The sequence below is a fragment of the Bison bison genome, unplaced genomic scaffold (assembly GCF_000754665.1).
Source record: "Bison bison bison isolate TAMUID 2011002044 unplaced genomic scaffold, Bison_UMD1.0 scf7180017864460, whole genome shotgun sequence".
Lineage (NCBI taxonomy): Eukaryota > Metazoa > Chordata > Mammalia > Artiodactyla > Bovidae > Bison > Bison bison.
In genome coordinates this window covers 2,497,179-2,511,205 of record NW_011495022.1, presented here as the reverse complement: position 1 = coordinate 2,511,205, position 14,027 = coordinate 2,497,179, and the positions used below count along the sequence as shown (strand labels likewise).

Below are 14,027 nucleotides of genomic sequence, written 5' to 3'. Positions count from 1 at the left end.
CCATCTACAAGTGTTATATTTCATTAAATCAGTATGGCATTCATTATTCAATATGCCATCATTCTGTGCACTACTAAGAAAGAAAACACCACTTTCAGTGAAAGTGGCCAGTGCTTCAGAGGTGTTAGTTTTGAGAACTGTGCATCTTAGAATCAGTGAAATGCGGTATGTATGGGAATGTAAGCAAAAAATTGGCTTACGGCACATGGCAGCATAATTAAAATCCAAGGCATAGTATTTACCATCCTTCCTGTCTACAACATTTTATACATCCAAAATAAATATTCTATGTTAGAGTAAATGTTTTAAATATATTTGTTCCTGAATTTCACAGTTCCTGAGAGTTGGCCAAATTTGTTTATGAAGATATTCTTCATAGAATCCTTTACATTTTTTTTTAGCTATCCAGTAACTTTAAATCAGTGTCATTTTGGGCATAATTTGATGATGTTTATTTAAAACCTTCAGAGTGTTTTATGCGTTGGTCCTTTGGTTCATGGCTGATATGCATAATCTAAGGGAGTAACGCTGACTGTAGAAAACCTATGCACATAAACATTCATGGCAGCTTTATTTGTTCTAATAAAAATCAGTAACAACATCATAAGTGCCCGATAGTAGGAAAATAACCACTTATTCCACAGCTAACTAAAGTCACATTTGTGAAGAGTTTGCAACATAAAATAAATATCTGTATACCAAGAATAAATAGCGAAGGATGTACAGTATGTTCCCATTTTTGGGGGTTCCCATTTTTTTAATGTGAAAAATGCATAAGAAAAAAAATAGAAAGAAATATACCAAGCTACCAAAAGTCGGTTGATTGAGTAGTAAGATATGAATTTTTAGAAATATTTTTCTCCTTTTTTGCATTTTCCAAATACACTATCTTAGTATTTGTTTATTTTAAAATAGAAAACAAGGTGATTTTTGAGAGCTAGCCATGATTTGATTCTTGATAGCTCTAGCTTTGACGGTTGGCATACTCACATCCTCACTCCTTTTGAACCAGTTTTGCTTTTATCTGAAGAGTAAATCTTCCCAGAACCCGCAGTTCCGTTCAGTAGAATGCATTTGCTACACCAGACTCTCCCGACTCTAAGGTAAATTCTCACCCATTGTCTGCCGGGGTGGGAAAATGGTAGTTAACAGCCAAGGAAGTGAGGATTTGGGCGATTCATTCTGCCTCAGAACTTCAGGATGGTACTTCCTTCATAGCTTGGTCAGGAATGCTGTGTTTCGTGGGTATATGGCACTTGAGTGGGTATGAGGTGAGGGAAAGTGAGCGTGCCTTGTGGAGAGTTTGTGCTGCGGCCTGAGCTCGCTCATGAAAGCAGGTGTGAGACTTACTAAGGAATCCAGGCATGGTTCCTGAGCCGAGGCTGCTTCCCGCCGCTGGGCCTCTGCCGCATCTGCCCCTCCTAGAGCAGCGTCACTCCTCGCAGGTTTCCATGGCTTTCTTGCTCACGGGCTGGCGCCAGTGGCTGGCGACCTGCCTCCTTTTCCCTCGCCTTCCCACCATACAGGCTCCTTGGCTGCTTTCTGTGTATTCTTCCTGCCATCACCTGGACTCCTCTGTGTTAACGATCACCAGTAGTGAGCTTCAATGGGGGAAGTCACAAATGTGGTCCTGAGTCCTCATGGTGCCCGGTTGTAGCCACCTCCCACTGCAGTCTGTGTGACCGAGGCAAAAGGTGGAGCCGCCCTGGCAAGGCACACACAAACGGGCTGCTGCATGCTCTGCGTCTGCTTACACTTTCCACCCTCGGGGTTGCCAGAGTTGGAATAATACTTATTTCCAGGCTTTTTTGTGCTGTGTAACAGCATTTTTCTACCACTGCATATATATGATGAACACATTCATGTCCTATTGATATTAGCAGCTAGAGGCTACCTTGTGGTGCCTTCACACACACCTGTAGGCAGGATCACATTTCATAAATATTAGATGAGATGAGAGATTACATGGGAGTTTAACTTTCTTAAATATCCAGAGCAAGCAATTCTGCAAGTGTCCTTATAAATGGAAAACTTGTGTTTTAAACTCCCACCTGCTGGGGGGAAAAAATTAAAAAAATTACTCGTCCTTGCCCATGAGTTTTTGTGGGGTTGTTTTGTTAACTTTGTTCCAGGGCAGCAGAAGGTGTTGTCACTTTGGAGGAACCCTTAGGTGAGGTTTGTGTGAAACTCTGAAGTCATGAATGTGATTCTGCCATTAAAACCATCAAACAATGTACAAGGCCTCCTACTTCCAAGACAGCAAAATATATCTGGGTCCAATTATATCAGTAACTAAGATGACTTTCAGTACACTTGTGGACAGAAAAACAATGAAAGAACAAATAAGCACATATAGTTACAAAGAACAGGAGTGAGGCAGTACTTTTTTTTCAAATTTCAACTGTTTGAGATTTTGTTCCAGGAAAAAGATCCTGAGCACTTTTGCAGAATGTAAAGGTACTGGGAAGTACATGATTTATTTACTAAAAATGTAATCACCTTTTTTCTCACTGACACATCCCTGTTTGCTCAGCGAACTGGACACATATTGCCTGTCTGCAATGTAATGACGGTAGGATCTGTGTCCACCTTTAATCCATCAATACCTGACAGCCCACAAGACCAAATGTATTCTGTTTTACACGTATTTTACAGACTGGTTCTAAAGACTTTAAATGAAAGCCGAAAGCTGTGAGTGAAGAATTTTCTCCTTGAAAAGAGAAAATCAAGGGAATTCCCTGGTGGTCTAGTGGTTAGGACTCAGCACTCTGACTCCCAAGGCCCTGGGTTTGATCCTTAAGCAGGGAACTAAAATCCCATAAGCTGGACAGAGTAGCCAAAAAAAAAAAGCTGAGCAGAAAGGAAAGAGGGGAGACTGTTCTATGCTCCATGCTCAAGAACTCTGCACCGCTCAATACGAGTGTGAAGTTTAGCCAGTTTGTCATTTATCCCAGGTGATTGAATAGGTACAAATTTAGAGTTAGGCTGTTGTATCTGTGTGTGTATCAGTTTAGTGTATTCATTGACTCCTTATGAAGAAAAGCAGAATCCTCACTCCCTGGGGCAGCTTCACTCTTCAGTAAGTCCTGACATTTATCTTCCTTTCTGAAATATTCACTTCCATCTTCTCATTGATAGATTTAATGGGAAGGAAAGGAGCAGTCCAGCTTTTCACTGGGCTTTGTCCTCACAAAGGTCTCTTACTTGGTGTAATCTATTCAGCTACATGTGTCTTCTGTATATGGAACAGATTTCCATGCACTGATGTGATCCACGAGCCTCTGTCCCCAGGGCCCCTATAGGGAGCCCATGTTCATGTAAATATGTTCCCTTTCCACCACACACGCTAAACTGGGGTACAGCAGATGGTGTTTCACTGCTGATTTAGGGTGTGTTAAGAATCATGAGATGCAGACAGCTTAGTTTCCTTTCTGTGGTATGCTCTTTATTATGCTTGTCAGTGTCTACACTGTCCAGGGAAGGCAGCTTTGGTCTACACTTGAATTAGTTCTGCTGTACTGTCACAAGTATTAATTATGTGCTCCTAGAAAATGGAAACACAACAACTGTTTTCTTTCACCAGGTCAAAATACAGCTCTATGAAATATAAAGCCAGTTCATTGTTCATTCCATTTACAAATAATTTATAAGACATCTAGCTTTGAAACAACGCCCAAACTTTAGAAACTGGAACCAAAAAGGGAAAAAAAAAGAATCAATAGTTTTTATCCTAGGGTATAAAATGTTATATGTATGTGGTGGTAGACTGGGCTTGGATATAGTGGGCCTGACTATAAAGGAGAGAAAATTCCATGAATCAATTTTATGAAATCCTTAAACTCTTTTCAACCCACTAATCTACTAAGTAGTAGTCTTATATTGCAAAAAATGAATGCCTTAACTCTGAGCCATTTCTTTCCTTCTTACTGGTGGGATCTGGCCTGTGGTGGCTCCAAAAGTTACAGCTAAAAGCATCCTAGACTTTGTTGTCTAAAGTGTGCCTGTGTGCTGGTTCTGCTTTATGTTTGCTCAATAACTTGCAATTACATGTGCGGTTTTTGTTATTTTAAGGCACTCAACCAGAATGCTGAACTAAGGAGCCGGTTGAACAGAATACATTCAGAATCTATTATTTGTGATCAGGTTGTTAGTGTAAATATTATTCCTAGCCCTGATGAGGTAAGATTCATTTTTAAAAGATATAGAATACTTACTTTGTAGCATCTACACCTACTGCATATTTTTATTTATTTTCATAAGGTTCTTTCACTACTAATACAATTCCCGGCATAAATCTTGTGTTGCTGACAGTTCAATGTTCTTTGGAGTGAAGGATATACATGAGCTTGACATCATTTATTGTTGGTGATCGGTTGTCTATTTTTATTTATTCCTGTGTTCATCTCATGCTACTGATTATTTAATTTATGTATACTCCAGCTTGTGACTTTTCTGTCACTCTTCATTTGAAATATTCATTATCATTAATGGTCCATGAAATGTTGAAACAAACACTTTTAGCAGAGAAGGTGCTAAATTAAAGTTTTCTAAAGGTTTGTTTTAAAAGTTCTAAGGAGAGAAGTCACCTGACCTTGCTAAGAAAATATTATTAGTGCTGCTACAGCTCCTGGTGATGATGCTAATAATGAATGGTTAACACGTGTCAAGTGAATGCTTACCATGTGCTTGGTATTGCTAACCCACTTTACATGTGTTATCTCTTTTGATACCCCCAACAACTCTCTGATGTAGGTGCTGTTATTATTCCATTTTTCAGAAGAATTTTTGAAAAAACAGTAAGAGGATAGGAGAACATTCAGTATTTGGACTTACTGTGAGTGTGTAGTTCCAGTGGCTCAGACGGTAAAGAATCTGTGTGCAATGCAGGAGACCCAGGTTTAATACCTGAATCAGGAAGATCTCCTGGGAAGGGAATGGCAACCCACTCGTATTCTTGCTTGGAGAATTCCAGGGACAGAGGAACCTGGTGGGCTAGAGTCCAAGAGTCTCAAAGAGTCAGACATGACTGAGCAACTAACATGTTCATAAAATTATTATTTTTAGCCAGGAAAATTTGTACTTTGAACAGTAATACATGTAACAGGTGAGAGTTTTAACTAATGGTAAAGGGTTCTACTATCTAACTGCTTAAGAAATACCATCCCCAGACAGCTTCTCTTGGATGTAAGTTACTGAACCTGTGTCCATCCACCTCCATGGGTCCTGTGATCTCTGATAACACTTATGCCCCCTCAACTGCCCAGAATCTAGAATATTTCTAAAATTTTATCAATTAAAAGTTAGTTGACAGTCTCAGTTTGAATCTTCTTTTCAATTTAAAATGTGTACTAAATGTACTAGATGTTTAAAATGTATAGTTCTCTTACCTATTTTTCTGGTTGCAACTTAAATTGCTTTCTTGAAAGCAATATCATTTGCTATCATTGTATGAATAAAAATACAGTTTGAAATAAGGTTCACTAGTCATATGTTTCATTGGCTAAAATTCATGATCAAATTGGAAAGTGACTTTTTATATCAATATATTCTGTCTCAAAAATTAGTCTTATAGAATGTTTTCTTAGCATATCGCTAGTGGTTTCTACAAATACTTTTTGAGTTGTAGCATACTGGTTAGAATATGGCTAGTAATGACAGGCCAAAGCATATGGCAAGGAACTTGTCGCCACAGTCAATTCAGGGTATTTTGGGGGCTCAACCTGTTATTCAATCCAGTAAATGTCAATTAAGCATAGATTTAAAATCTGCTCACCTTTTGTCTGCACTTTTGGATTCTTCAGGCATATTGGAAGGAAACTTATGCAGTGGTCATTACTCAGTTGCAAGTGAAAATTGCTTGTGCTCACCAGTCCTTTAGCATATGCTGTGAATTTTTCTAGAGATCTGGCTAGTACTTCATTGCCTAATTTGAACAAATAGCCATTCATACGCAGGAAGAAAGTGATCAGACTATCTACTTTTCTCTCCTGTAGGCTGGTGAGCAAATCCACGTCAGTCTCCCCCTGTCACAGCAAGTAGCCAATGAGAGCCGCCTCTCCATGTCAGAATCTGTCTCTGAGTTCTTCGATGCCCAAGAAGTGCTCCTCTCTGCAAGCTCATCAGAGAATGAGGTAAGGTTCCTGGATGCGTCAACCCCGACTGCTTCTGACCATGAGTTAGGTTAAAGAAAATCAGACTTTAGAACTTCGTTTTAACATCATAATAAGATGTCCAAATAGTAGCAAAGCCAAAGCATGCAAACTGTATGGATTCCATTTACTGAGCCCTTAGCCTTCTGGACACCAACTCAATACTCTTAAATTTGATGAATAAAAAGAAAGAATCAAGACTTATTCTGATATACCTGTACAGTTCATTTTTCAGGGTAAACAGATAGGTGATAATAGCTCTTTATAGAAGGAGACTAGCTAATAAATGTAAAAAGAATGAGAGCATAAGAAAAATACCATTCTTATTTGTACATACAAACACACATCTTTGCTAGAGACTGAATTTGAATTTAGCTAGCATAACATCTAGCATATATCTAGTTGAATACTTATGGCTCCTAGAGGTTACCAACGGCTACCGTGAGGCTTCCCTGGTGGCTTAGTTGGTAAAGAATCTGCCTGCAATGCAGAAGACCTGGGTTCAATCCCTAGGTTGGAAAGATACCCTGGAGAAAGAAATGGCAACTCATTCTAGTATTGTTGCCTGGGAAATCCCATGGATAGAGGAGCCTGGTGGGCTTCCAGCCCATGGGGTCACAAGAATCAGACACAACCCAGCGACTAAACCACTGCCACTGGCTACCATTAAAGATTTATTGGATTGCTTGTCATGCTCATGAATCTTGGCATGGTCTTGGTCAGGTTGCAGAAATTCTTTTACTGAAATTTAGTCAAGTACACTTTGAATTTTTTCTTTTTCGGCGTGAGAGAAGCAGCCAAAACTCTTTCCTACGCAATTGTTTTAATTTTGTCATTTGAGATTGAAATCTGTAATGCATTTTTACAAAAAGGGAATGAAGTAATTAAGTAAGTGTTAGTTGCTCAGTCATGTCTGAGTCTTTGTGACCTCATGGACTATAGCCCACCAGGCTCCTCTGTTCATGGAATTTTCCCGGCAAGAATACTGGAGTGGGTAGCTATTCCTTTCTCCAAGGGGTCTTCCCGACCCAGGAATAGAACCTGGGTCCCCTGCATTGCAGGCAGATTCTTTACCATCTGAGCCACCAGGAAAGTCCAAAAGCAGATGAAATCACTGATAGATGTTATTTCCATATGCATCAAAAATAGATTGGAAGGAAGCATCCTGACAGTAGTAGTTCCTTTTGGACATTTGGTATTACGAGTGATTTTAGAAAATAGAAATAATGAACACATATCACTTTGATATGGAGAAAAATTAAAATAGAATTGTTATATCAGGTACTAAATTTGTTACCACATCAGACTAAGCACCTGCCTCTCCAATTCCAAGTCATAGATTAACAGATTCACAGATATTCCCATTCACAAGGCAGAAACTAGTTTAATTATTCATAGACAATTGATGTTATCAAATAGACAAAATAATCCTGTTTGCTAATCATGTCTCTTTCCCTGGAGGCAAATCTGCCCAGGAAGCGTAATTATGGTTAGGAGGTTGGTGAGCAAGGAAGGAATGGGAGCAGGAGAAGTGAGCTGAAGGCTGCGAGGGCCAGGATGTAATTGCTCCAAAGTCTCATCTCCATTTCAGGGATGCTCTCCCATGTGGTGGGGAATTAGTGTCTGTGGGTCAGTCTCCACCCTAGGGACCACAGTGCTGGAGACGTGTTCCCAGTATTTCTTTCTTCTCTGATTCTCCCTTTTCTGGGATCCCATTGCTTGTCCTTATTCAAGCAAACTTGACTGTACATTATCTAGGCGTTGACCCACCATCTGATGACTTCATACCTTTCTGAGAGCAACCTAATTGCCCTATGTCTAAGTTCTTGGGGGCACATCTGCCTGGGTGCCCAGTTGTCACTTGCACCAGCCACTGGCAAGACAGAAATGAAGATGTGAGGTGGGTTATTGTATGGGTCCAAGCAGGGTGGTGGTGCCACCACAGGGAAAGAGTGAGCCCATTGGCCAACAGAGGGGCAAGGTAGTAGAGGACAGAGGCGCGTGGAGATGATCCATTCGTGTTAAGGCACTGTGAACTTAGCAGACCTCTCAGCGGAGGTACCCGGCAGCCTTTTGGATATTCAAGTCTACAGCTCAGGAAGAAAGCAGGTCTGAAGAGAAAGCAGGCTTTGGCTTGGGATCCACCTAACCTGTGAGACATTGCCATCTGGGTGCTCCACAGAATCTCTAATTCAGCATGTCCAAATGAAGTAATTAACAACCCCTTTACGCGTGCGTGCACACGCACACACACACACACACACCCCAAGGGAAAAAACACAAGCCTACCTCTGCTTCTCATATTGCCTTTCTAAGTACTTTTCTACCCAAGTGTTCACATCAAATACCTGAATTTCCTCAGGATTTCCCTTCACTCCTCTGCCTTCCTACCACCCACCACCCACACTGATTTACTCATCAGGTTCTGTATTCTGTCACCTAAATAATCTCAGATACATATGTTTTCCTAAGAAGAGTTTCACTGCCACTCCTCCCATTCAATCCTGCATTGGCTCCCACCTATATTACCCTGTCTATCTCCATAACTAGCTTTGCTGCCCGCTTTCTTTCCGCCTTGAATCCATTTCCACTGGGCAGCCTGGTTAACCTTTCCAAAATGCAAATCTGATGGTGTCTCTATTCCCCAGTGTTCCTAGGATGACGCTAAACTCCTTAGCTACCATACAGAGACTCATAATCTGTTCTCAGCTGCAGCCGCTTGGAACCTCTGTTCTTTCGGAGCCATCCAGAGGCCAGCGGAGCACTTCTTGGAGTTGTCAGTTTACCACAGACACCCCCTGTCCCTGGCTGATACAAGAGGAGTAAATCTCTCCTACAACCCACGTGGGAAAGAACTGAGCTATATGTGTGTTCCTTGCAACTGTGTCTTACAGGTTTTCTAAAATGCCTGTTTTTTTACTCAGATCTCTTCCCTTTATCACAGCACTCAGTCTTAAGTATTTGAAGAGGCTGGACCAGGAGATAAGCCCAAATGACAGGCACCTCAGTGTTCTGAAGGTTGTTCTTCCCCTTTGGCTGAGACTTGTTCCTGAGGCAACTCCGTCTGTCCAGGTTTCTGAGTTCCCTTGTGATGAGATGCCCCCGGAAGGCTCCTCGAGTCTCCATACCACAGACTTGGCCAGCCCACCTGGTTGGTTCACTTTTTGCGTGAGAATCTAGTAGCAGCTGCAGGATGGGCTCAACTGCACATTCTACATGACAGCTGGCAAAGGCTGTTGGGCCTCTGTGTTGCCACCCACCTTGGTTGGAACACTTCCAGGGCCATGCGGTCAGATTGCTCACTCGCTTCAGTCTACTCAAAAGTCCCCTTCCGAGAAGCCTGCCCTGGGTGCCCTGGCTACACCGCAGAGCTGCCATTTCCTCCTTGCCCCTGACCTTTCGCTTGCCTGGTCCCTTCTGATTTTTTTCCATAGTGTTTATCACTATCTAACAGAATATATATTTCATGTTTATTTTGTGTCTCTCCCACTGAAGTGAGGGAAGAGATTTCAGCACTCTGTCCTCAGCACTAGAACATTCTTGTGAGCCCAGAACTCAGAAAATATTTGCTAACTGAATGAAGGAAGGAATGCGTAACACCTCACACATGATTAATCTGAGAAACCTGGGCCTTAGCTGTCTTACATTAACATTTTCTGGGACTGAGAGAAAATTCTTTATGTGTTTCATTTAATGAATGTACAACCTCTTTTTAAAAAAATGCTCTTTCTTATTTCCAGAATGATCTCCTTCTTTGTCTCTGCTGTTAAATGTGTTTCTGCAATGCTGAATGGTTGCATTTTTCTAGTCACATTTAGAAAAAAAATTTCCTAAATTCTTTTGAATCCCAAACCCCTTAAAGAGAAATATTTGGCTCCAAGACTTCTTGACCATGGGAGAGAAAGTAAATCTATATTAATCATTTTATTATAATACTGCAGAGTATTATCCTGTATCCTTATATACGGGATAACATGAGTGGACGACAGCCAGCCTGCCCAGCCTTAGCTGCTGCTCACACATGCGATAATATAGATCTTATTAAAGACCCACTGTAATTGTAGAATTATTTTATATTCTACACAGATCTTTCTATGTGGACATGGATATTGGACCATTTCTGTCATGTATTAGTTTGAGTGAAATTAGACATTGAAGAGGATAGACTGTTAATAGCTTCTAAATGTTCATGTAGTAAACATACATGCAATATGAATTAGGTTGGGGTAGGCATTTATTTCTGCTAACATCACTGGATGTGATGAGCTTTTTTCAGAGTAATCACATAGAAGAGTTTGATTTACTTTTTATTTCTATCAGGGTTCAGAGAGTGGCTTTCATGGGCCTGAAGGTTTAACCTTCCATTTTGTTGCAGTCATGGGAAAATGGAAGCCTGCTGCAGTGGGGAAATACAAGTCAGAAAAAGACTTTATTCTTAATTTGCCATCTTTATGGCCTTTCTCAGAGTACAAAAGCAAAACTACAGTTATTCATTTATGCATAAAATCATTCTGCCTATAATTCTATCTTCTTAAGTGTATCAACTCTTCCCAATTCTATTAAAAATATCAGCAGTAAATTCAGAAATTGTAAAGGCAAAGGCTGATTGTTTTTATTATATACAAATTTTAGAACCTTTACCTGACCATAAAATGGCATAAGCAACATTTGAAAAGAAATTGCAAACTAGAAAAAAAAATGCAGTTTATATGAAGAACTGAAAAATGTGTGAAAGAGAGTTTCACTAAAGATGAAGTTCAGACTTCATAGAAAGAGATCTTTTATGTGTGTTAGGTAGATAGATCCTAATGTAGATTGATAATGTGTGGTGTTTAAGTGGGGGAGAGATGGGTGCTCTCATATGCTGATGTTGAGAATAAACTAATATAGTACAGTCTTCCAGGAGAGCAATTTGGCAACGTAGGGCTGAAGCCTAAGAGTAACTCATTTGCCCCAGCAATTTCACTTCTGAGAATAAATCTTAATGAAATTGCCAGGCACATTCACAGAAATATGTTTCCAAGGTTGTTCATCCAAGTATTGTCTATAAATAATAAAAAATTGGATGCCACATGAATGTTGGTTAAATTCTTTGTGTTATGTAAGTATCTGCCATTAAGTAAAGATGGAGAGCTGTTTTCGTGAGAATGGGAGTATATTCAGAACACTATAAAATAGCATGTAAACCCATCTGCTTTTTCAGTATCTAAAGATAGATGTATCTGTGTGTTTACATAGGCATTTTGAAATTGGGAGTAAAACCTACAAAATGTTGAAAGTGATTTCTTTTAGGTCACAGGATGGGTGATTTCCATATCATCTGTTTACCTTCATGTAATTTCTGATTTTTTACAATAAGAGTGTTCTGTTTTTGTGTTCAGAAAAAATATAACATATTTCCATTTTGAAGACAGTGAATAGGTATCAACAGCTTCCTTGCCTATAGTAAAAACATCGGTTTTCCCATTCCTCTGAATGGCTCTACAGTACTTCTCTGTTTTCTTATCTGCTCTGTCTCTAAATCCCCTTAATACATATGTTGCCCTTAATTTTATTCTTATGTGAATCTTGATTTCATTTTAGTTCTGTATTTTCTTATGTAGAGAATGGCTTAATTCTCGATTTCTCTGTATCCCTAAATCTTTCTTCCCTGCCCCCAAATTATCTGCCAGATTTTGTCTGTTACACTTTAAATATGGTTCCCAAATGCAGCTGTACTGCCCGAAATGAACCTTACTGTGGGCATCTTAGTGAAATCAGTCAGTGTTTCTTATCCAGATCTACATAGGATCCTGTTATCTGCGCTCCCTAGGACAAGTTGCAGAGTGTCTTCCTGAGAACCAAATATGACTCATTTCCTTGCATGTAATAATTCATTCAATTATATGTGAGGGCTTCCCAGATGGCGCTAGTGGTAAAGAACCTGCCTGCCAATGCAGGAGACATAAGAAACACTGGTTCAGTCCCTTGGGAAGATCCCCTGAAGAAGAAAATGGCAACCCACTCCAGCATTCTTGCTTGGAGAAATCCCATGGACAGAGGAGCCTAGTGGGCTGCAGTCATTGGGTCACAGAGAGTCAGACACAACTGAAGTGACTTAGCACACACACATGCACAATTATATGAAAACCTTTATTTTGACATGAAAAGCCCTTCACAGTCAGACCTCTTCATCTTTGCCCCATCTTCTGTTACAGCCACTTGACTTCTTAACATTCCTAGAAGAAATGTTTTTCTCACGGTCCTTGCTTTTGTACACCATCCCTTCTTGTGCTTTTTCCCTGCTTCTAACAACTGGGCAACTCTGCATCCTCCAACACCCAGTTAAAATATTATTTCTTCCAGCAACGTTTCCTGACTCCTCTATGGGGATTTGTAGAGTCTCCTTTTTTGCACATTCTTACTGTGTTGTACTGAAACATTTCTGGTTATGTACTAGCCTCTCCCAACTTCTCAGCCCAACTTAAGATAGAAAGCTACTTAAACATAAGAGCTGCTTCCCGGCAGTCCTATGTTCTGGCTCATGGGACACTCTAAGGTGTTCATTGCCCATGTACCACATATATTTCCCACGATGACCTCTGCTTTCCATTTGAGCAATATCCTGTTGTTTTTAATTCTTTAATTTTTCTGAGATGTCAAGACTACATGAAAATTCTGATCCTTTCTCTGTTCTTCTCTTCCTTAGGCTTCAGATGATGAGTCTTACATCAGTGATGTGAGTGATAATATATCTGAAGACAACACCAGTGTTGCAGACAACATCTCTCGGCAAAGTATGCATCCTTTGAGTTTCGAGGTTGTCCTGTCCACATGCCAAATACAACGCTGATGATTCAATGAACAATCATTTTGGCCCCCTGGCTAATTGTTCCTTTTGTAGCTTATTGTTCAATAAATTTTATATTTGTATAATCTGGTGAAAATGGTTGAAAAATTTGTTAGGGAGAGGATTAAGATAAAAAGTTTAGTTCTTGCCCAAACCAAAATTTTGAGTCCTTTGTAATTAAATGTATTTATATTTAGTTTTTAAAATTTTTACTTGTTTAGGATTTCCTTGGCAGTCTGGTGGTTAAGACTTTGAGCTCCCAAAGCAGGGGGTGTGAGTTCAATCCCTGGTTGGGGAACTAAGATCCCACGAGTCATGAAGCAACACCAGAAAGAACTATACATTGATGTTTTGTGCATTTATCAGCAACCTTGTATTGAAATAATTCTGTTCACTCTTGGGAGAGTGTAAGGAAGGCTTAAGAAATGTATCACAGTCAGAATTATTTGAAAGGGTTCTTTCCCTCCCAGGTTTTGGGAAATCAGAAAAGCAAAATATCTTTCACTGTGATTCTCATATTTCTCCTTCTTCTAGTCTTGAACGGGGAGCTTACGGGAGGAGCCTTCCGAAACGGACGTCGAACATGCCTGCCAGCTCCCTGTCCCGACACCAGTAACATTAACCTGTGGAATATATTGAGGAACAACATTGGTAAAGACCTGTCTAAAGTCTCCATGCCTGTGGAGCTAAACGAGCCACTCAATACTCTGCAGCATCTCTGCGAGGAAATGGAATACAGTGAGCTCCTGGACAAGGCTTCGGAAACTGACAGTCCCTACGAGCGCATGGTAATCAACGGCAGAGCAAATCCCTATGGATTTGCCAACCCTAGACCTGGGCTAGGGAAGATTCATTAGGGTAGTGTATTTGCTTGTTGCCTAATACTCTAACTGCATAGGTAAGAGAAATCCATTTGCATAAACCAGGCAGGGCCAAAAAAGCTCTAGATAGCTCTATTGAAAGATACACTCTTCGTGACTTACTCTTGGGTCTGAGTAGTTCTGAAGTCAGAATCTAAAGGCATCACACGTCTTTATAGGTTTAAGACA

At 40.2% G+C, this 14,027-nt stretch overlaps 1 protein-coding gene across 8 annotated transcripts in view; it reads left to right on the top strand.

Annotated features, from left to right (window-relative positions):
* Positions 1 to 14,027, top strand: part of OSBPL6 (oxysterol binding protein-like 6) — a 154,824-nt gene that overhangs the window by 124,303 nt on the left and 16,494 nt on the right. For 7 of the 8 annotated variants that reach the window (XM_010859762.1, XM_010859766.1, XM_010859760.1 and 4 more), the window contains 4 exons: positions 4,072 to 4,179; positions 5,994 to 6,131; positions 12,838 to 12,925; positions 13,513 to 13,766. In XM_010859762.1, the coding sequence (XP_010858064.1) occupies positions 4,072 to 4,179; positions 5,994 to 6,131; positions 12,838 to 12,925; positions 13,513 to 13,766 (588 nt within the window). The remainder of the gene's footprint in view (positions 1 to 4,071; positions 4,180 to 5,993; positions 6,132 to 12,837; positions 12,926 to 13,512; positions 13,767 to 14,027) is intronic. The other variant, XM_010859767.1, reaches the window with a different exon arrangement.